Raw genomic sequence first — 22,499 nt, 5'->3', positions numbered from 1 at the left:
AGTGACTAGGCCCCGACTCAACCTTTCCCCAGTGACTAGGCCCCGACCCAACCTTTCCCCATTGACTGGACCCCGACCCAACCTTTCCCCAGTGACTAGACCCTGACCCAACCTTTCCCCAGTGACTAGGCCCCGACCCAATCTTTCCCCAGTGACTAGACCCCGACCCAACCTTTCCCCAGTGACTAGGTCCTGACTCAACCTTTCCCCAGTGACTAGACCCCAACCCAACCTTTCCCCAGTGACTAGGCCCCGACCCAACCTTTCCTCAATGAGTAGACCCCGACCCAACCTTTCCCCAGTGACTAGACCGCGACTCAACCTTTCCCCAGTGACTAGACCCCGACCCAACCGTTCCCCAGTGACTCGGCCCCGACCCAACATTTCCCCAGTGACTAGACCCCGACCCAAACTTTCCCCTGTGACTAGAACCCCGACCCAACCTTTCCCCAGTGACTAGACCCCGATCCAGCCTTTCCCCAGTGACTAGACTCCGACCCAACCTTTCCCCAGTGACTAGACCCCGACCCAACCTTTCCCCAGTGACTGGGCCCCGACCCAACCTTTCCCCAGAGACTAGGCTCCGACCCAACCTTTCCCCAGTGACTAGACCCCGACCCAACCTTTCCCCAGTGACTGAGCCCCGACCCAACCTTTCCCCAGAGACTAGACTCCGACCCAACATTTCCCCAGTGACTAGACCCCGACCCAACCTTTCCCCAGTGACTGGGCCCCGACCCAACCTTTCCCCAGAGACTAGGCCCCGATCCAACCTTTACCCAGTGACTAGACCCCGACCCAACCTTTACCCAGTGACTAGACCCCGACCCAACCTTTCCCCAGTGACTAGTCCCCGACCCAACCTTTCCCCTGTGACTTGGACCTGACCCAACCTTTCCCCAGTGACTCGGCCCCGACCCAACCTTTCCCTTGTGACTCGGCCCCAACCCAACCTTTCCCCAGTGACTAGACCCCGACCCAAACTTTCCCCTGTGACTAGAACCCCGAGCCAACCTTTCCCCAGTGACTAGACCCCGACCCAACCTTTCCCCAGTGACTAGACCCCGACCCAACCTTTCCCCAGTGACTAGACCCCGACCCAACCTTTCCCCAGTGACTAGACCCCGACCCAACCTTTCCCCAGTGACTCGACCCCGACCCAACCTTTCCCCAGTGACTAGACCCCGACCCAACCTTTCCCCAGTTACTGGGCCCCGACCCAACCTTTCCCCAGAGACTAGACTCCGAACCAACCTTTCCCCAGTGACTAGACCCCGACCCAACATTTCCCCAGTGACTGGGCCCCGACCCAACCTTTCCCCAGTGACTAGACCCCGACCCAACCTTTCCCCAGTGACTAGACCCCGACCCAACATTTCCCCAGTGACTAGACCCTGACCCAACCTTTCCCCAGTGACTAGGCCCCGACTCAACCTTTCCCCAGTGACTAGGCCCCGACCCAACCTTTCCCCATTGACTGGACCCCGACCCAACCTTTTCCCAGTGACTAGACCCTGACCCAACCTTTCCCCAGTGACTAGGCCCCGACCCAATCTTTCCCCAGTGACTAGACCCCGACCCAACCTTTCCCCAGTGAATAGGTCCTGACTCAACCTTTCCCCAGTGACTAGACCCTGACCCAACCTTTCCCCAGTGACTAGGCCCCGACCCAATCTTTCCCCAGTGACTAGACCCCGACCCAACCTTTCCCCAGTGACTAGGTCCTGACTCAACCTTTCCCCAGTGACTAGACCCCAACCCAACCTTTCCCCAGTGACTAGGCCCCGACCCAACCTTTCCTCAATGAGTAGACCCCGACCCAACCTTTCCCCAGTGACTAGACCGCGACTCAACCTTTCCCCAGTGACTAGACCCCGACCCAACCGTTCCCCAGTGACTAGACCCCGACCCAACCTTTCCCCAGTGACTAGACCCCCGACCCAACCTTTCCCCAGTGACGAGACCCCGACCCAAACTTTCCCCTGTGACTAGACCCCCGACCCAACCTTTCCCCAGTGACTACACCACGACCCAACATTTCCCCAGTGACTTGACCCCGACCCAACCTTTCCCAGTGACTAGGCCCCGACTCAATCTTTCCCCAGTGACGAGACCCCGACCCAACCTTTCCCCAGTGACTGGGCCCCGACCCAACCTTTCCCCAGAGACTAGGCCCCGACCCAACCTTTCCCCAGTGACGAGACCCCGATCCAACATTTCCCCAGTGACTGGGCACCGACCCAACCTTTCCCCAGAGACTAGGCCCCGAGCCAACCTTTCCCCAGTGACTAGACCCCGACCCAACCTTTCCCCAGTGACTAGACCCCGACCCAACCTTTCCCCAGAGACTAGGCCCCGACTCAACCTTTCCCCAGAGACTAGGCCCCGACCCAACCTTTCCCCAGTGACTAGACCCCGACCCAACCTTTCCCCAGAGACTAGGCCCCGAGCCAACCTTTCCCCAGTGACTAGACCCCGACCCAACCTTTCCCCAGTGACTAGACCCCGACCCAACCTTTCCCCAGAGACTAGACCCCGACACAACCTTTCCCCAGTGACTAGACCCCGACCCAACCTTTCCCCAGTAACTAGACCCCGACTCAACTTTTCCCCAGTGACTAGACCCCGACCCAACCTTTCCCCAATGACTAGACCCCCGGCCCAACCTTTCCCCAGTGACTAGGCCCCGACCCAACCTTTCCCCATTGACTGGACCCCGACCCAACCTTTCCCCAGTGACTTGACCCCAACCCAACCTTTCCCCAGTGACTGGACTCCGAACCAACCTTTCCCCAGTGACTAGACCCCGACCCAACCTTTCCCCAGTGACTAGGTCCCGACTCAACCTTTCCCCAGTGACTAGACCCTGACCCAACCTTTCCCCAGTGACTAGACCCCGACCCAACCTTTCCCCAGTGACTAGACCCCGACCCAACCTTTCCCCAGTGACTAGACCTCGACTCAACCTTTCCCCAGTGACTAGACCTCGACTCAACCTTTCCCCAGTGACTAGGCCCTGACCCAACCATTCCCCAGTGACTGGGCCCTGACCCAACCTTTCCTTTGTGACTAGACCCCGAACCAAACTTTCCCCAGTGACTCGACCCCGACTCAACCTTTCGCCAGTGACGAGACCCCGACTCAACATTTCCCCAGTGACTAGACCCCGACCCTACCTTTCCCCAGTGACTAGACCCCGACCCAACCTTTCCCCAGTGACTAGACCCCGACCCAACCTTTCCCCAGTGACTAGACCCCGACCCAACCTTTCCCCAGTGACTAGACCCCGACCCAACCTTTCCCCAGTGACTAGACCCCGACCCAACCTTTCCCCTGTGACTTGGACCCGACCCAACCTTTCCCCAGTGACTCGGCCCCGACCCAACATTTCCCCAGTGACTAGACCCCGACCCAAACTTTCCCCAGTGACTGGGCCCCGACCCAACCTTTCCCCAGAGACTAGGCCCCGATCCAACCTTTACCCAGTGACTAGACCCCGACCCAACCTTTCCCCAGAGACTAGGCCCCGATCCAACCTTTACCCAGTGACTAGACCCCGACCCAACCTTTCCCCAGTGACTAGACCCCGACCCAACCTTTCCCCAGTGACTAGACCCCGACCCAACCTTTCCCCAGTGACTAGGCCCCGACCCAACCTTTCCCCTGTGACTTGGACCCGACCCAACCTTTCCCCAGTGACTCGGCCCCGACCCAACCTTTCCCCAGTGACTCGGCCCCGACCCAACCTTTCCCCAGTGACTAGACCCCGACCCAAACTTTCCCCTGTGACTAGAACCCCGACCCAACCTTTCCCCAGTGACTAGACCCCGACCCAACCTTTCCCCAGTGACTAGACCCCGACCCAACCTTTCCCCAGTGACTAGACCCCGACCCAAGCTTTCCCCAGTGACTAGGCCCCGACTCAATCTTTCCCCAGTGACTAGACCCCGACCCAACCTTTCCCCAGTTACTGGGCCCCGACCCAACCTTTCCCCAGAGACTAGACTCCGACCCAACCTTTCCCCAGTGACTAGACCCCGACCCAACATTTCCCCAGTGACTGGGCCCCGACCCAACCTTTCCCCAGAGACTAGGCCCCGATCCAACCTTTATCCAGTGACTAGACCCCGACCCAACCTTTCCCCAGTGACTAGACCCCGACCCAACCTTTCCCCAGAGACTAGACCCCGACCCAACCTTTCCCCAGTGACTAGACCCCGACCCAACCTTTCCCCAGTGACTAGACCCCGACCCAACCTTTCCCCAGTGACTAGACCCCGACCCAACCTTTCCCCAGTGAGTAGGCCCCGACTCAACCTTTCCCCAGTGACTAGGCCCCGACCCAACCTTTCCCCAGTGACTAGACCCCGACCCAACCTTTCCCCAGTGACTAGACCCCGACCCAACCTTTCCCCATTGACTGGACCCCGACCCAACCTTTCCCCAGTGACTAGACCCTGACCCAACCTTTCCCCAGTGACTAGGCCCCGACCCAATCTTTCCCCAGTGACTAGACCCCGACCCAACCTTTCCCCAGTGACTAGGTCCTGACTCAACCTTTCCCCAGTGACTAGACCCCAACCCAACCTTTCCCCAGTGACTAGGCCCCGACCCAACCTTTCCTCAATGAGTAGACCCCGACCCAACCTTTCCCCAGTGACTAGACCGCGACTCAACCTTTCCCCAGTGACTAGACCCCGACCCAACCGTTCCCCAGTGACTAGACCCCGACCCAACCTTTCCCCAGTGACTAGACCCCCGACCCAACCTTTCCCCAGTGACGAGACCCCGACCCAAACTTTCCCCTGTGACTAGACCCCCGACCCAACCTTTCCCCAGTGACTAGACCCTGACCCAACCTTTCCCCAGTGACTACACCCCGACCCAACATTTCCCCAGTGACTTGACCCCGACCCAACCTTTCCCCAGTGACTAGGCCCCGACTCCAACTTTCCCCAGTGACGAGACCCCGACCCAACCTTTCCCCAGTGACTGGGCCCCGACCCAACCTTTCCCCAGAGACTAGGCCCCGACCCAACCTTTCCCCAGTGACGAGACCCCGACCCAACCTTTCCCCAGTGACTAGACCCCGACCCAACCTTTCCCCAGTGACTAGACCCCGACCCAACCTTTCCCCAGAGACTAGGCCCCGACTCAACCTTTCCCCAGAGACTAGGCCCCGACCCAACCTTTCCCCAGTGACTCGGCCCTGACCCAACCTTTCCCCAGTGACTAGACCCCGACTCAACCTTTCCCCAGAGACTAGGCCCCGACCCAACCTTTCCCCAGTGACTAGACCCCGACCCAACCTTTCCCCAGAGACTAGGCCCCGACTCAACCTTTCCCCAGTGACTAGACCCCGACTCAACCTTTCCCCAGAGACTAGGCCCCGACCCAACCTTTCCCCAGTGACTAGACCCCGACCCAACCTTTCCCCAGTGACTAGACCCCGACCCAACCTTTCCCCAGAGACTAGGCCCCGACTCAACCTTTCCCCAGTGACTAGACCCCGACCCAACCTTTCCCCAGTAACTAGACCCCGACTCAACTTTTCCCCAGTGACTAGACCCCGACCCAACCTTTCCCCAATGACTAGACCCCCGGCCCAACCTTTCCCCAGTGACTAGGCCCCGACCCAACCTTTCCCCATTGACTGGACCCCGACCCAACCTTTCCCCAGTGACTTGACCCCAACCCAACCTTTCCCCAGTGACTGGACTCCGAACCAACCTTTCCCCAGTGACTAGACCCCGACCCAACCTTTCCCCAGTGACTAGGTCCCGACTCAACCTTTCCCCAGTGACTAGACCCTGACCCAACCTTTCCCCAGTGACTAGACCCCGACCCAACCTTTCCCCAGTGACTAGACCCCGACCCAACCTTTCCCCAGTGACTAGACCTCGACTCAACCTTTCCCCAGTGACTAGACCTCGACTCAACCTTTCCCCAGTGACTAGGCCCTGACCCAACCATTCCCCAGTGACTGGGCCCTGACCCAACCTTTCCTTTGTGACTAGACCCCGAACCAAACTTTCCCCAGTGACTCGACCCCGACTCAACCTTTCGCCAGTGACGAGACCCCGACTCAACATTTCCCCAGTGACTAGACCCCGACCCAACCTTTCCCCAGTGACTAGACCCCGACCCAACCTTTCCCCAGTGACTAGACCCCGACCCAACCTTTCCCCAGTGACTAGACCCCGACCCAACCTTTCCCCAGTGACTAGACCCCGACCCAACCTTTCCCCTGTGACTTGGACCCGACCCAACCTTTCCCCAGTGACTAGACCCCGACCCAACCTTTCCCCAGTGACTAGGCCCTGACCCAACCATTCCCCAGTGACTAGACCCCGACCCAAACTTTCCCCTGTGACTAGAACCCCGACCCAACCTTTCCCCAGTGACTAGACCCCGATCCAGCCTTTCCCCAGTGACTAGACCCCGACCCAGCCTTTCCCCAGTGACTAGACCCCGACCCAAACTTTCCCCTGTGACTAGAACCCCGACCCAACCTTTCCCCAGTGACTAGACCCCGACCCAACATTTCCCCAGTGACTAGACCCCGACCCAACCTTTCCCCAGTGACTAGACCCCGACCCAACATTTCCCCAGTGACTAGACCCCGACCCAACCTTTCCCCAGTGACTAGACCCCGACCCAACATTTCCCCAGTGACTAGACCCCGACCCAACCTTTCCCCAGTGACCAGACCCCGACCCAACCTTTCCCCAGTGACTAGACCCCGACCCAACATTTCCCCAGTGACTAGACCCCGACCCAAACTTTCCCCTGTGACTAGAACCCTGACCCAACCTTTCCCCTGTGACTTGGACCTGACCCAACCTTTCCCTTGTGACTCGGCCCCGACCCAACCTTTCCCCAGTGACTAGACCCCGACCCAAACTTTCCCCTGTGACTAGAACCCCGACCCAACCTTTCCCCAGTGACTAGACCCCGACCCAACCTTTCCCCAGTGACTCGACCCCGACCCAACCTTTCCCCTGTGACTAGAACCCCGACCCAACCTTTCCCCTGTGACTTGGACCTGACCCAACCTTTCCCTTGTGACTCGGCCCCGACCCAACCTTTCCCCAGTGACTAGACCCCGACCCAACCTTTCCCCAGTGACTAGACCCCGACCCAACCTTTCCCCAGTTACTGGGCCCCGACCCAACCTTTCCCCAGAGACTAGACTCCGACCCAACCTTTCCCCAGTGACTAGACCCCGACCCAACATTTCCCCAGTGACTGGGCCCCGACCCAACCTTTCCCCAGTGACTAGACCCCGACCCAACCTTTCCCCAGTGACTAGACCCCGACCTTACCTTTCCCCAGTGACTAGACCCCGACCCAACCTTTCCCCAGTGACTAGGCCCTGACTCAACCTTTCCCCAGTGACTAGACCCCGACCCAACCTTTCCCCAGTGACTAGGCCCCGACCCAACCTTTCCCCAGTGACTAGACCCCGAACCAACCTTTCCCCAGTGACTAGGCCCCGAACCAACCTTTCCCCAGTGACTAGGCCCCGACCCAACTTTTCCCCAGTGACTAGACCCCGAACCAACCTTTCCCCAGTGACTCGGTCCTGACTCAACCTTTCCCCAGTGACTAGGCCCCGACCCAACCTTTCCCCAGGGACTCGACCCCGACCCAACCTTTCCCCAGTGACTAGGCCCCGACCCAACCTTTCCCCAGGGACTCGACCCCGACCCAACCTTTCCCCAGTGACTAGACCCCGACCCAACCTTTCCCCAGTGAATAGGTCCTGACTCAACCTTTCCCCAGTGACTAGACCCTGACCCAACCTTTCCCCAGTGACTAGGCCCCGACCCAATCTTTCCCCAGTGACTAGACCCCGACCCAACCTTTCCCCAGTGACTAGGTCCTGACTCAACCTTTCCCCAGTGACTAGACCCCAACCCAACCTTTCCCCAGTGACTAGGCCCCGACCCAACCTTTCCTCAATGAGTAGACCCCGACCCAACCTTTCCCCAGTGACTAGACCGCGACTCAACCTTTCCCCAGTGACTAGACCCCGACCCAACCGTTCCCCAGTGACTAGACCCCGACCCAACCTTTCCCCAGTGACTAGACCCCCGACCCAACCTTTCCCCAGTGACGAGACCCCGACCCAAACTTTCCCCTGTGACTAGACCCCCGACCCAACCTTTCCCCAGTGACTAGACCCTGACCCAACCTTTCCCCAGTGACTACACCCCGACCCAACATTACCCCAGTGACTTGACCCCGACCCAACCTTTCCCAGTGACTAGGCCCCGACTCAATCTTTCCCCAGTGACGAGACCCCGACCCAACCTTTCCCCAGTGACTGGGCCCCGACCCAACCTTTCCCCAGAGACTAGGCCCCGACCCAACCTTTCCCCAGTGACGAGACCCCGATCCAACATTTCCCCAGTGACTGGGCACCGACCCAACCTTTCCCCAGAGACTAGGCCCCGAGCCAACCTTTCCCCAGTGACTAGACCCCGACACAACCTTTCCCCAGTGACTAGACCCCGACCCAACCTTTCCCCAGTGACTAGACCCCGACCCAACCTTTCCCCAGAGACTAGGCCCCGACTCAACCTTTCCCCAGAGACTAGGCCCCGACCCAACCTTTCCCCAGTGACTAGACCCCGACCCAACCTTTCCCCAGTAACTAGACCCCGACTCAACTTTTCCCCAGAGACTAGGCCCCGACCCAACCTTTCCCCAGTGACTAGGCCCCGACCCAACCTTTCCCCAGTAACTAGACCCCGACTCAACTTTTCCCCAGAGACTAGGCCCCGACCCAACCTTTCCCCAGAGACTAGGCCCCGACCCAACCTTTCCCCAGTGACTAGACCCCGACCCAACCTTTCCCCAGTAACTAGACCCCGACTCAACTTTTCCCCAATGACTAGACCCCCGGCCCAACCTTTCCCCAGTGACTAGGCCCCGACCCAACCTTTCCCCATTGACTGGACCCCGACCCAACCTTTCCCCAGTGACTTGACCCCAACCCAACCTTTCCCCAGTGACTGGACTCCGAACCAACCTTTCCCCAGTGACTGGGCCCCGACCCAACCTTTCCCCATTGACTGGACCCCGACCCAACCTTTCCCCAGTGACTATGCCCCGACCCAACCTTTCCCCATTGACTGGACCCCGACCCAACCTTCCCCCAGTGACTTGACCCCAACCCAACCTTTCCCCAGTGACTGGACTCCGAACCAACCTTTCCCCAGTGACTAGGTCCCGACTCAACCTTTCCCCAGTGACTAGACCCCGACCCAACCTTTCCCCAGTGACTAGGTCCCGACTCAACCTTTCCCCAGTGACTAGACCCTGACCCAACCTTTCCCCAGTGACTAGACCCCGACCCAACCTTTCCCCAGTGACTAGACCTCGACTCAACCTTTCCCCAGTGACTAGACCTCGACTCAACCTTTCCCCAGTGACTAGGCCCTGACCCAACCATTCCCCAGTGACTGGGCCCTGACCCAACCTTTCCTTTGTGACTAGACCCCGAACCAAACTTTCCCCAGTGACTCGACCCCGACTCAACCTTTCGCCAGTGACGAGACCCCGACTCAACATTTCCCCTGTGACTTGGACCCGACCCAACCTTTCCCCAGTGACTCGGCCCCGACCCAACATTTCCCCAGTGACTAGACCCCGATCCAGCCTTTCCCCAGTGACTAGACCCTGACCCAGCCTTTCCCCAGTGACTAGACCCCGACCCAACCTTTCCCCAGTGACTGAGCCCCGACCCAACCTTTCCCCAGTGACTAGACCCCGACCCAACCTTTCCCCAGTGACTAGACCCCGACTCAATCTTTCCCCAGTGACTAGACCCCGACCCAACCTTTCCCCAGTGACTAGACCCCGACTCAATCTTTCCCCAGTGACTAGACCCCGACCCAACCTTTCCCCAGTGACTGAGCCCCGACCCAACCTTTCCCCAGAGACTAGACTCCGACCCAACCTTTCCCCAGTGACTAGACCCCGACTCAATCTTTCCCCAGTGACTAGACCCCGACCCAACCTTTCCCCAGTGACTAGACCCCGACCCAACCTTTCCCCAGTGACTAGACCCCGACCCAACCTTTCCCCAGTGACTAGACCCCGACTCAATCTTTCCCCAGTGACTAGACCCCGACCCAACCTTTCCCCAGTGACTAGACCCCGACCCAACATTTCCCCAGTGACTGGGCCCCGACCCAACCTTTCCCCAGAGACTAGGCCCCGATCCAACCTTTACCCAGTGACTAGACCCCGACCCAACCTTTACCCAGTGACTAGACCCCGACCCAACCTTTCCCCAGTGACTAGTCCCCGACCCAACCTTTCCCCTGTGACTTGGACCTGACCCAACCTTTCCCCAATGACTCGGCCCCGACCCAACCTTTCCCCAGTGACTAGACCCCGACCCAACCTTTCCCCAGTGACTAGACCCCGACCCAACCTTTCCCCAGTGACTAGACCCCGACCCAACCTTTCCCCAGTTACTGGGCCCCGACCCAACCTTTCCCCAGAGACTAGACTCCGACCCAACCTTTCCCCAGTGACTAGACCCCGACCCAACATTTCCCCAGTGACTGGGCCCCGACCCAACCTTTCCCCAGTGACTAGACCCCGACCCAACCTTTCCCCAGTGACTAGACCCCGACCCAACCTTTCCCCAGTGACTAGACCCCGACCTTACCTTTCCCCTGTGACTAGAACCCCGAGCCAACCTTTCCCCAGTGACTAGACCCCGACCCAACCTTTCCCCAGTGACTAGACCCCGACCCAACCTTTCCCCAGAGACTAGACCCCGACCCAACCTTTCCCCAGTTACTGGGCCCCGACCCAACCTTTCCCCAGAGACTAGACTCCGACCCAACCTTTCCCCAGTGACTAGACCCCGACCCAACATTTCCCCAGTGACTGGGCCCCGACCCAACCTTTCCCCAATGACTAGACCCCGACCCAACCTTTCCCCAGTGACTAGACCCCGACCTTACCTTTCCCCAGTGACTAGACCCCGACCCAACCTTTCCCCAGTGACTAGGCCCCGACTCAACCTTTCCCCAGTGACTAGGCCCCGACCCAACCTTTCCCCATTGACTGGACCCCGACCCAACCTTTTCCCAGTGACTAGACCCTGACCCAACCTTTCCCCAGTGACTAGGCCCCGACCCAATCTTTCCCCAGTGACTAGACCCCAACCCAACCTTTCCCCAGTGACTAGGCCCCGACCCAACCTTTCCCCAGTGACTAGGCCCCGACCCAACCTTTCCCCAGTGACTAGGTCCTGACTCAACCTTTCCCCAGTGACTAGACCCTGACCCAACCTTTCCCCAGTGACTAGACCCCGACCCAACCTTTCCCCAGTGACTAGGCCCCGACCCAACCTTTCCCCAGTGACTAGGCCCCGACCCAACCTTTCCCCAGTGACTAGGCCCCGACCCAACTTTTCCCCAGTGACTAGACCCCGAACCAACCTTTCCCCAGTGACTCGGTCCTGACTCAACCTTTCCCCAGTGACTCGACCCCGACCCAACCTTTCCCCAGTGACTAGGCCCCGACCCAACCTTTCCCCAGTGACTAGACCCCGACCCAACCTTTCCCCAGTGACTAGACCCCGACCCAACCTTTCCCCAGTGACTAGACCCCGACTCAAGCTTTCCCCAGTGACTAGATCCCGACTCAACCTTTCCCCAGTGACTAGACCCCGACCCAACCTTTCCCCAGTGACTGGACCCCGACTCAACCTTTCCCCAGTGACTAGACCCCGACCCAACCTTTCCCATGTGACGAGGCCCTGACCCAACCTTTCCCCAGTGACTAGACTCTGACCCAATCTTTCCCCAGTGACTTGGCCCCAACCCAATCTTTCCCAGCGATGAGATCTGGCGAGGCTTTCCCAAGCGATGAGGCCTGGCCCAGGCTTTCCCTAGCGATGAGGCCTGGCCCAGGCTGTGTTGAGTTATATTGAAAGCTCTGTGTTTTGACGATATAATCGTTGCCTCCCTGTCTCCATTGTTTTTCAGGAATTTGTATGTTGTTTGTAATATGTCCTTACTATACAGTATAAATGCACACGAGGCCCATACTTGAGAAAAGGTCACTCTGTGACCAGTTACCTTTATTGCCAAGACCTCAAGAGACAGACGGTGGGTGGAGCTTCCCCATTTTACCGGAAAGTCCAGGTTAGGAGTGTCTCCCACAAGTCCGTCCCCTGTGGTCAGTGTTCTCAAGGTGTACAACTTAGGTCAGCTTATGCATGGGTCACAATGACAATTGAATACATGACATCACCTCCCCTCAAAGTCTTATTGGGATCACAGGTTAAGTCTCTCTGGTGGTTTGCGCTCCCTTGTAGAGCGCCTGAGTTGGGGCTCTGGTTGTTGGGCACTGGCCTGAGTGTCTGCTGTTTGCGGTGCCTCAAGCCTGTCTGGACTGCCCACAGTGACTGGGCTCTCCTCCACTTGATTCCGGTGTTCGGTCACCTGTGGTGGAGTAAACTCTACGTCGTGTTCTTCCTCTGCTTCTTCTATGGTGTTGCTGAACCTCCTTTTAGTTTGATCCACGTGTTTGCGGCAGATTTGTCCATTGGTAAGTTTAACTGCCAAAACCCTATTCCCCTCTTTGGCAATCACAGTGCCTGCAAGCCATTTGGGCCTTGCAGCGTAATTAAGGACAAAAACAGAGTCATTGACATCAATACATCGTGCCCTCGCATTCCTGTCATGGTAGTCACATTGTGACTGACGCCTGCTCTCAACAATTTCTTTCATAGTAGGGTGCACAAGGATAACCTGGTTTTGAGCGTCCTTTTCATTAGCAGCTCTGCAGGTGGAACCCCTGTGAGCGAGTGTGGTCGGGATCTATTGGCCAACAGGAGACGTGATAAGCAGCTTTGTAGGGAACCCCCTTGGATTCTGAGCATCCCCTGTTTGATTATCTGCACTGCTCGTTCCGCCTGGCCATTTGAGGTCGGCTTGAACGATGCCATTCTGACATGGTTGATTCCATTGCCCGCCATGAAGTCCTGGAATTCAGTACTTGTACGGGCCATTGTCGCTGACCAAGACGTTCGGTAGACCATGGGCAGCAAATATTGCCCATAGACTTTCTACCGTGGCAGAGGATGTGCTTCAATTTAAAATCCACACTCAATCCATTTGGAGTAAGCGTCTACTACAACCAAAAGCATTTTTCCCATGAAAGGACCTACGTAGTCCACGTGGATGTGTGACCATGGCTTGGCGAGCCAGGACCAGGGCTAAGGGGGGCTTCCTTGGCTGCGTCATGACAATGCCCGGGTGCTCATTGTGTAGTTCTCTGATAAACACCTCTCTGCCCTTCGGGGGCATGACTACTCGGTTTCCCCACAGTAGGCAATCGGCCTGAATCAAGAGTTCATCCTTGCACCTATGAAACGGTTTAAACTCCTCAGGGCATGCCCCGTACGTGGCTGCCCAGTCCCCATTCAGGACACATTTCTTAACTAAAGACAGTAGCGGGTCTTTATTTGTCCAGAACTTAATCTGATGGGCTGTCACAGGTGAGCCTTCGCTTTCGAAAGCTTCATCAGCCATGAGCATCTCAGCATCATGCTCAGCTGCCCCCTCAGTGGTGGCTAGTGGGATCCTGCTGAGTGCATCGGCGCAGTTTTCAGTGCCTGGTCTGTGTCAAATTGTGTAGTCATAGGCGGCTAACGTGAGTGCCCACCTCTTTATGCAGGCTGATGCATTCGCATTTATGGCCTTGTTGTCGGCCAAAAGGGATGTTAGTGGTTTATGATCTGTCTCCAGCTCAAATTTCCTGCCAAACAGATGCTGATGCATTTTTTTTACTGCATATACACATGCTTGTGCTTCCTTTTCTACCATCCCGTAACCCCTTTCTGCCTGGGACAGACTTATGGAGGCATAAGCTACCGGCTGTAACTGACCATTGGCATTCACATGCTGCCACACACACACGACCCCATAGGATGACGCATCATCTGTTAAAATTAGTTTCTTACACGGGTCATATAACGTTAACAGTTTTTTAGAGCACAACAAATTGCGTGCTCCATCAAAAGCCTTTTCCTGGCTGTCCCCCCAGACCCAATCACGACCTTTGTGTAGGAGCACGTGTAGCGGCTCTAACAGCGTGCTCAATTTGGGAAGAAAGTTCCCAAAATAGTTCAGGAGCCCCAGAAACAAATGCAGTTCCGTCGTGTTATGGCTCCCTGGATCGTTTCCGTTTTGGACGCAGTAGGTCTGATCCCGTCTGCTGCCACCCTCCTCCCGAGGAATTCTACCTCTGTAGCTAAGAAGACGCACTTCGCTTTTTTCAGTCGCAGCCCGACCTGGTCCAGTCTGCGTAGCACCTCCTCCAGGTTGTGGAGGTGTTCTTCAATATCACGACCCGTGATGAGGATGTCATCTTGAAAGACCACTGTCCTTGGAATTTACTTGAGGAGGCTTTCCATATTTCGCTGAAAGATCGCGGCGGCCGAATGAATCCCGAACGGACATCTGTTATACTCAAACAACCCATTGTGTGTCGTGATTGTGGTCAGCTTCTTTGACTCACTCGCCAGCTCCTGGGTCATGTAAGCTGAGGTCAGGTCCAATTTTGAAGAAAGTTTGCCACTGGATAGCGTCGCAAAGAGGTCCTCCACTCTCGGTAGCGGGTACTGATCTTGGAGTGATACCCGATTGATGGTGGCCTTGTAATCGCCACATATCCTGACCGACCCATCCGCCTTGAGCACTGCCACGATTGGGCTCACCCAGTCACTGAATTCGACTGGCGAGATGATGCCTTCCCTCAGCAGGCGGTCCGATTCGCATTCTATCTTTTTCCGCATCACGTACGGCACCGCTCTGGCCTTGTGGTATACTGGCCTGGCGTCCGGGTTTATGTGAATCACTACCTTGGTCCCCATGAAAGTGCCGATGCTGGGTTGAAATAATAAGTCAAATTTGTGCAGGACCTGTGAGAATGATACTCGCTCCACAGAAGAAATTGCATTGACATCGCCCATTTCCAGTTCATGAGAGCAAGCCAACTCCTCCCCAGTAGTGCGGGACCGTCCCCTGGGAAAATCAAGAGTGGCAACCTGTTCTCCGAATCTTTGTGGGTCATGGCTACCGTGGTGCTGCCTAGCACCGGAATGATCTCCTTTGTATATGTCCGTAGCAATGCGTCAATCGGCAATAATTTTGGCCTCCTGGGCTTGGACACCCACAACCTTTCGAACTGTTTGATACTCATCAGGAACTGGCTGGCCCCCGTGTCTAGCTCCATTAATATTGGGATGCCATTGAGGAGCACTTTCATCATTATCGGTGGCGTCCTGGTGTATGAACTGTATCTGTCCTCCACCTGAACTCGCTGAACTTCAGCTTCCAGTGATTTCCCCCAGTATTCATTTGGCTTCGTAGGGCTTACATCGGGCCCGTCCTCCTCGTACAGCAACCTGGCTGCAGGCTTGCTGCACATATGCGCCAAGTGACCGCTGATGTTGCAGTTTCTGCAGGTATATTGCTGATACCTGCAAGCTCTGGCTGGGTGTTTGCTTCCACACCTCCAGCATGAGCTGGAGGCTCCATTGTTGGAAACAAAAGATCCATTACCAGTCGATCATCTCTGACTGTCTCTGTAACTGTCCTTAAGCGCACCATTAACAGGTATTGATGAACCCATTACTGGCCGCACATTGTCCATTGCGATGGCCTGAATCGCCATTCAGCTAGCCATTGTCTCTGTTGAATTCCCCCTTTGGGTTCGACTACATGCTGGGGCATGTCTGATTGTCCTTGTCTGCCTTGAGAACTGTGTGCCGCATTAACAATGTTGAGTCCTTGGTCATTTGCCGCATTTGAGCCAAGATTTTTGCCATAAATCATTCTAGTCTCTTCCTCCCCTGAGATAATTGTCTGGGCTATCAGAGCCGCCACTTCCAAGGTCAAGTCTTTGGTCTCAATCAGTTTACTGAAAACCCCAGCATGCCCGATGCCCTCACTAAAAAAGTTTCACAGCATCTCCGCTCTGCATGCACCTGGGAACTTACATAGGCTCGCCAGTCGCCGGAGATCTGCCATGAAGTCTGGAACGCTTTGCCCTTCTCGCCGCCGGTGCGTGTAAAACCGGTGTCTCGCCATGTGCATGCTGCTCGCTGGTTTAAGGTGTTCCCCGATCAACTTATTGAGCTCTTGCAAAGTCTTATCCGCCGGCTTCTCTGGCACTAGAAGGTCCTTCATCAGGGAGTACATTCTGGATCCACAAACAGTCAGGAGATGAGCCCTGCGTTTGTCGGCTGAATCCTGTCCCAACCATTCCTTAGTGACAAAACTTAGCTATCGTCTCTCAATAAAATCGTCCCAATCATCACCAACACAGTAACTCTTTTCTGTGCTGCTAGTGGCCATGCTCGCGTGGTTTAAATCCCAGTTTCTCGTTGCCAATAATATGTCCTTACTATACAGTATAAATGTACACAAGGCCCATACTTGAGAGAAGGTTACCCTGTGACCAGTTACCTTTATTACCAAGACCTCAAGAGACAGACGGTGGGTGGAGCTTCCCCTTTTATACCGGAGAGTCCAGGTTAGGAGTGTCTCCCACAAGTTCGCCCCCTGTGGTCAGTGTTCTCAAGGTGTACAACTTAGGTCAGCTTATACCTGGGTTACAATGACAGTTGAATACATGACAGTTTGTACTCTCGGTAAACGACCATCCTGCATCGTAGCAGCGTTGCTTCCCTCTGCTCAATGTTACCCCTCCCCCACAGTGTCCACCAACAATCCCCTCTCTCCATTTCCTCATCTCCTCCCATTCTCCACACACACAATTACACAGAATGTACAGCACTGAAACAGGCCATTCGGCCCAACCGCTCCATGCCGGTGTTTATGCTCCACACGAGCCTCCTCCCACCCCTCTTCATCTCACCCTATCAGCATATCCTTCTATTCCTTTCGCCCTCATGTGTTTATCTCGCTTCCCCTTAAATGCATCAATACTATTCGCCTCAATCATTCCCTGTGGTAGTGAGTTCCATTCTCTGGATAAAGAAGTTTCTCCTCCATTCCTTATTGGATTTATTAGTGATGATCTTATATTTATGACCTGAGTTTTTGACTCCCCACAAGTGGAATCATCTTCTCTATGTCTACCCTATCAAACTTCTTCACAATTTTAAAGACCTCGATCAGGTCACCCCTCAGTCTTCTCTTTCCCAGCAAAGAGCCCCAGCCTGGTCAGCCTTTCCTGATAGGTACAACGTCTCAGTTCTGGTATCATCCTTGTAAATCTACTTTGTACCTTCTCCAGTGCCTCTCTGTCCTTTTTATTATACGGAGACCAGAACTGTGCCCAGTGCTCCAAGTGCGGTCTAACCAAGGTTCGATACAAGTTTAACATCACTTCTGTGCTTGTGCATTCTATCCTCTATTGATGAACCTGGCTTGTTTTTTCTGGCCTTGTTAACCTGCGTTAATTCTGTGCAGTTGCCCCAGGGAGTGGAACACGGGCCGTGTGCAGTCAGTGTGTGGAGGATTGAAGCTGTTTGTAAAGTGTTGGAGACTTGTTTCACCCCCACAGTCTGAGCCTCCCTTGTCCCGGCTCGCACTCATTCCTGTCGCTGAGGTTGTGTCGCTGTGTTTATTGGGAACAGCCGTGTGCAGTGTGTGTGTTGTCTTGTTTCTGCAGACTGTGAGTGTCACCCTGATGGCTCGCTCCACCATCGCTGTAATGACACGGGATATTGTGACTGTAAGGAGGGGGCGACAGGGCCCAAGTGTGACAGGTGTCTGCCCGGATATAACTGGCACAGGGGCTGTCGAGGTAAGTAACCGTTCCAGCACCAGCCCCTCCCCTCACTCCGCCCCGGCTTCTGGGTGTCAGGGTCAGCAGAGTATCCGATAGCAGAGGTACCGTGGGGGGAAACACAGAGGCTTTTAGTGAGTGAATCCCCCTGGACTCTCCCATCACCTGCCACACAATTAGTGGCACAGCTCCTCGCAAAGAGAGGCCTGGAGTTCAGTGAGGGCGGGTCATAGAATCAGACAGCTCAGAAGGAGGCCATTCGGCCCATCGGGCCTGTGTTGGCTCTTTGAAAGAGCGATCCAATTACTCCCACTCCCTGCTCTTTCCCAATAGACCTGCACATCTCTCCTTTTCAAATATTTATCCAATTCTCTTTTGAAAGTTACGATTGAATCTGCTCTCACCGCCCTTTCAGGCAGCGCATTCCAGATCACAACAACTCGCTGCGTAAATAAACTCTTCCCATCTCCCCTCTGGTCCTTTGTCAATTACCTTCAACCTGTGACCTCTGGTCCCTGACTCTCCTGCCCCTGGAAACAGCTTCTACTTATTTACTCGATCAAAAACCTTTCATAATTGTGAACACCACTATTAAATCTCCCTTTAACCTTCTCTGCTCGAAGGAGAAGAATCCCAGCTTTTCCAGTCTCCCCACATAACTGAAGTCCCACATCCCCAGTATCATTCCTGTAAATCTTCTCTGCTCCCTCTCCAAGGCCTTGACATCCTTCCTAATGTGCCCAGAATTAGATAGAATAATTGGACACAGAATTTAATCCTCAGTCTCAGCCTCAATATTTAATCCCATCCTAATTTGCACCAAGTCCTGTTCACCCATCCCCGCTGTGCTCGCTGATCCTCATTGGCTTCCAGTATGGCAATGCCTCGAATTTAAAATTCTTATGTTTGTGTTCAAATCCCTCCATGGCCACATACCCCAATATCTCTGTAACCTCCTCCATCCTACAACCTCCCTATCTCTGTAACCTCCTCCATCCTACAACCCTCCCTATCTCTGTAACCTCCTCCATGCTACAACCCTCCCTATCTCTGTAACCTTCTCCAGCCCTACACCTCTCCCTATATCTGTAACCCCCTCCAGCCCTACACCGCTCCCTATCTCTGTAACCCCCTCCAGCCCTACACCCCTCCCTATCTCAATAACCCCCTCTAGCCCTCCCTATTTCTGTAACCTCCTCCAGCCCAACACCCCTCCCTATCTCGGTAACCCCCTCCTGCCCTACGCCCCTCCCTATCTCTGTAACCCCCTCCAGCCCTACACTCCTCCCTAACTCTGTAACCCCCTCCAGCCCTACACTCCTCCCTATCTCTGTAATCTCCTTCAGCCCTACACCCCTTCCTATCTCTGTAACCTCATCCAGCCTCATAACCCTCCCTATCTCTGTAAACCCCTCCAGCCACATAATCCTCCACGAACTCTGTGCTTCTCCAGTTCTGTCCTCTTGCATATCCCCAACTCTAATCGCTCAACCATTGGGGGCCGTGCCTTCAGCTGCCTGGGCCCGAAGCTCTGGATTTCACTCACTAAACCTCTCCACCTCTCGCTCCTCCTATAAGACAATCCTTAAACCCGACTTCTTGGGCCAAGCTTTTGGTCCCCTGTCCTAATATCTCCTTTTGTGTCTCGGTGTTAAATTTTGTCTGATAACCTGTGAAGCACCTTGGGACGTTTTATTACGATTAAGATGCTATATAAATGCAAGTTGTTGTAAAGGTGAGAGACAATTGGAACAATCTGTAACGTGGGAGAGTTTCTATGATCTGACCTTTCTTTTCTCTGACCTCTTGCAGCGGGCATGTGCGATAACTTTCTGACGCGGTGTGAGAACGGAGGAGTGTGTGAGGACAATGGGAGGTGTGTGTGCCCCGCTCCCTACACCGGGCTCCTGTGTGAGAAAGGCCAGTGTGGGGAGGAAGTGGGAGGGTGTGTCTCCCAATCCCCGCAGGACCCCACCTTACACCGGGTGCTGCTGTCGCTGACTGCGCTGCTAACCACCGCTAACGGCCGCCCGCCGCTCTGACCGGCTTCCAGCGCCATGGCCGCTCACGGGAAGGTGCGAAGAGTGCAGGAGAATCCAGCGTTTACTGCGTCGCCGGTAAAACACGCTCCCCTCCCCCGCTCCCACCCCTGGGAAAGACAAAGTGGAACCGAGGCCGGAGCCCACCCAGCCCGACTGGATGTGAGAGGCCGGAAGGAATGGGCAGTCAGTGGGGACTGGACTCTCGGACTCCCCGCGGGGCCCAGGCAGCTGCTAATATTCATTCTGTAATCGCCAGCTGCTCGGCCCATGTCCAGCTTTGGGACAAAGAAAGAAAGAAAGGACTTGCATTTCTACATCGCCTTTCAGCCCCTCAGGATAGCCCAAAGCACCTCACAGACAATGAAGGACTTTCTCAACAAACAGCAATGTGATAATGACCAGACAACCTGTTTTAGTGATGTTGGTCAAGGGATAAATATTGGTGAGGACACTGGGGATAACTGCCCCACTCTTCTTCCAAATAGTGAAATGGGATCTTTTACACCCACCTGAGAGGGCAGACGGAACCTCGGTTTAATGTCTCATCCAAAAGATCGTACCTCCGATAGTGCAGCACTCACTCCCTCACTCACTCACACTTGTTACACTCCATCACTCTCATTCCATCCATTCCCTTCCTTCCTCATTCCTTCCCTCACTCCATTTGATAGTGCAGCACTCCCTCAGTACTGATCCTCCGACAGTGCAGCACTCCTTCTGTACTGCTCCTCCTACAGTGCAGTGCTTCCTCAGTACTGCCCCTCCGACAGTACAGTGTCCCCTCAGCACTGCCCCTCCGACCGTGCAGCACTCCCTCAGTACTGCCCCTCCGACTGTGCAGCGCTCGCTCAGTATTGTCCCTCTGACATTGCAGCGCTCCCTCAGTATTGTCCCTCCTACAGTGCCCCTGTCCTTCAGTACTGCCCCTCCGACAATGCAGCACTATCTCAGTATTGTCCCTCCGACAGTGCGGCACTATCTCAGTATTGCCCCTCCGACAGTGCAGCACTCCCACAGTTGTGCCCCTCAGACAGTGCAGATAAACTCTGACCTGAGACCTTGACTGACCACGGCTGAGAAATGATTCACTTTGCTCTGAGTTTATCTTACACAGAGGATTCAAAGCTTTTACAACAAAATAGAAGAGAGATTGTGTCCTGAAAATATTTCATTCATTCGACAGGGACATTAATCATCATTTATTTCTTGTTCTGGAGAATCTTTTCCTGACCTGTCTCGGGAACTCTTGTAGAATATTTCCTGGTTCCAAGGAATTATCATCAAAGCCCATTTATCTGACATTTCAGATATTAAATGTTGAAAAGTCACTCGCCGGTGTTAAGTCCGGACTCTAATGTACTGACTTACACAAGACACATGCTGAAGTCAAGGTCACTCAGGACCTGCACCTTTCATTCCAGCTCTCCAGTCATGCACTTGCCTGAGACCTCCCTTTATATACCTCAGTGGGACAGGTATGGAGTGTCTCCTGCAAGTGCACCCCTGGTGATAAGGTATGCTTATTGTTACAGGCCATATCCAGTTACAGTCATGTATAGCATGGTAAGATACAGTTATATAGAGTAATGTGAGATACATGACAGCCGGGGTCAGAATGGCTCCACTGGGCCCTTTCATCTCAGTTTAACGCTCTGCACTTGCTCTCAACAGGTTGTGTGAAGATTTATCGGCAGATTTACAACTTGCTTGTTGCTGATAACAGACGATGATTTGCTCTTTAGATTCGAGCCATTCCACACGGACTGGAACTGGAGCCCAGTGTTTGGGGAAATTATTTCCCTTTAGTTTATGGTTTTGAAGAGCTGTCTCTGTTGGGTGCCTTTGTATCAAATGGTTTTGGGGCTGAAATTGCCCCTTTTTTTAAGAGCAGTTACCAATTAGCTACCGCTCAGTCGGGACGGAGGTGCCGCCATTTTAGAAATTGCCCTGGTGCATTTTTATGGCGGTGTAAGCTACCACCCTGCCCGTGTTCCCATCCCGTCGGGCGCACGCCAACCCCTTACCTTGCAGCGTTGACCCCCTTTCCGCCCCGCAAGGGAAATTGCCCCATGGGAAATTGTCCCGCGAGAGCAGATCGGCCGGCGGTCGGTGTCACTGACAGCTTTCCCCGGTGGGAAGCTGCTTGTGGCTGCGTGGGGCGTCTGCCCTTAAAGAGGAGGGCGCACTGCCGCGGCCGCCATTTTATTTTAATTGTCGGTCGCTGGCCCGGCCAAAACCCTCCCTGGTGGCCCAGTGGGCACCACTAAAGTTGATGCAGAGCTGGCAGCGGCCCTCCCCTTTAACTGAAGGGGAGGGACGTTGTGACACGTCAGAGCGACGCCCCTGAATCCGCCCACCTTCCGCCCCGCTCCCCACCGACTTCCGCCCCGCCGCAGCCCGGCTTCACCGTCCCGCCAGAGAAACATTTAACAAAGGTCCAAAATCGATCCAGACACAACGATTGGGGCGGTAAATCAGCAAAGGAAACGGTGAGTGTGTCCCGTTTTGGTCGGAGAGCAATTTCGGCCCCTTTGTGTTCTAACTCGCACCAAGTCCCGTTCACCCACCACCCCGCCGTTCACTGACCGACATTGTTCCCAGTCCGGCCACACCTCGATTTTAAATTCTCACCCTTGTGTTCAACTCCATCCATGGCCTCGC

General features: G+C 55.2%; 1 protein-coding gene across 1 annotated transcript in view; it reads left to right on the top strand.

The window, feature by feature from the left end:
- Positions 1 to 19,838, top strand: part of LOC139252348 (netrin-G1-like) — an 87,155-nt gene extending 67,317 nt beyond the window's left edge. Inside the window, exons 8-9 of the mRNA XM_070873349.1 lie at positions 17,680 to 17,814; positions 19,609 to 19,838. Of these exons, the coding sequence (XP_070729450.1) occupies positions 17,680 to 17,814; positions 19,609 to 19,838 (365 nt within the window). The remainder of the gene's footprint in view (positions 1 to 17,679; positions 17,815 to 19,608) is intronic.
- The last annotated feature ends 2,661 nt before the right edge of the window (positions 19,839 to 22,499 follow it).

Source organism: Pristiophorus japonicus, unplaced genomic scaffold (assembly GCF_044704955.1).
Source record: "Pristiophorus japonicus isolate sPriJap1 unplaced genomic scaffold, sPriJap1.hap1 HAP1_SCAFFOLD_458, whole genome shotgun sequence".
Taxonomy (NCBI): Eukaryota; Metazoa; Chordata; class Chondrichthyes; family Pristiophoridae; genus Pristiophorus; species Pristiophorus japonicus.
This window is presented reverse-complemented; position numbering and strand designations above follow the sequence as displayed.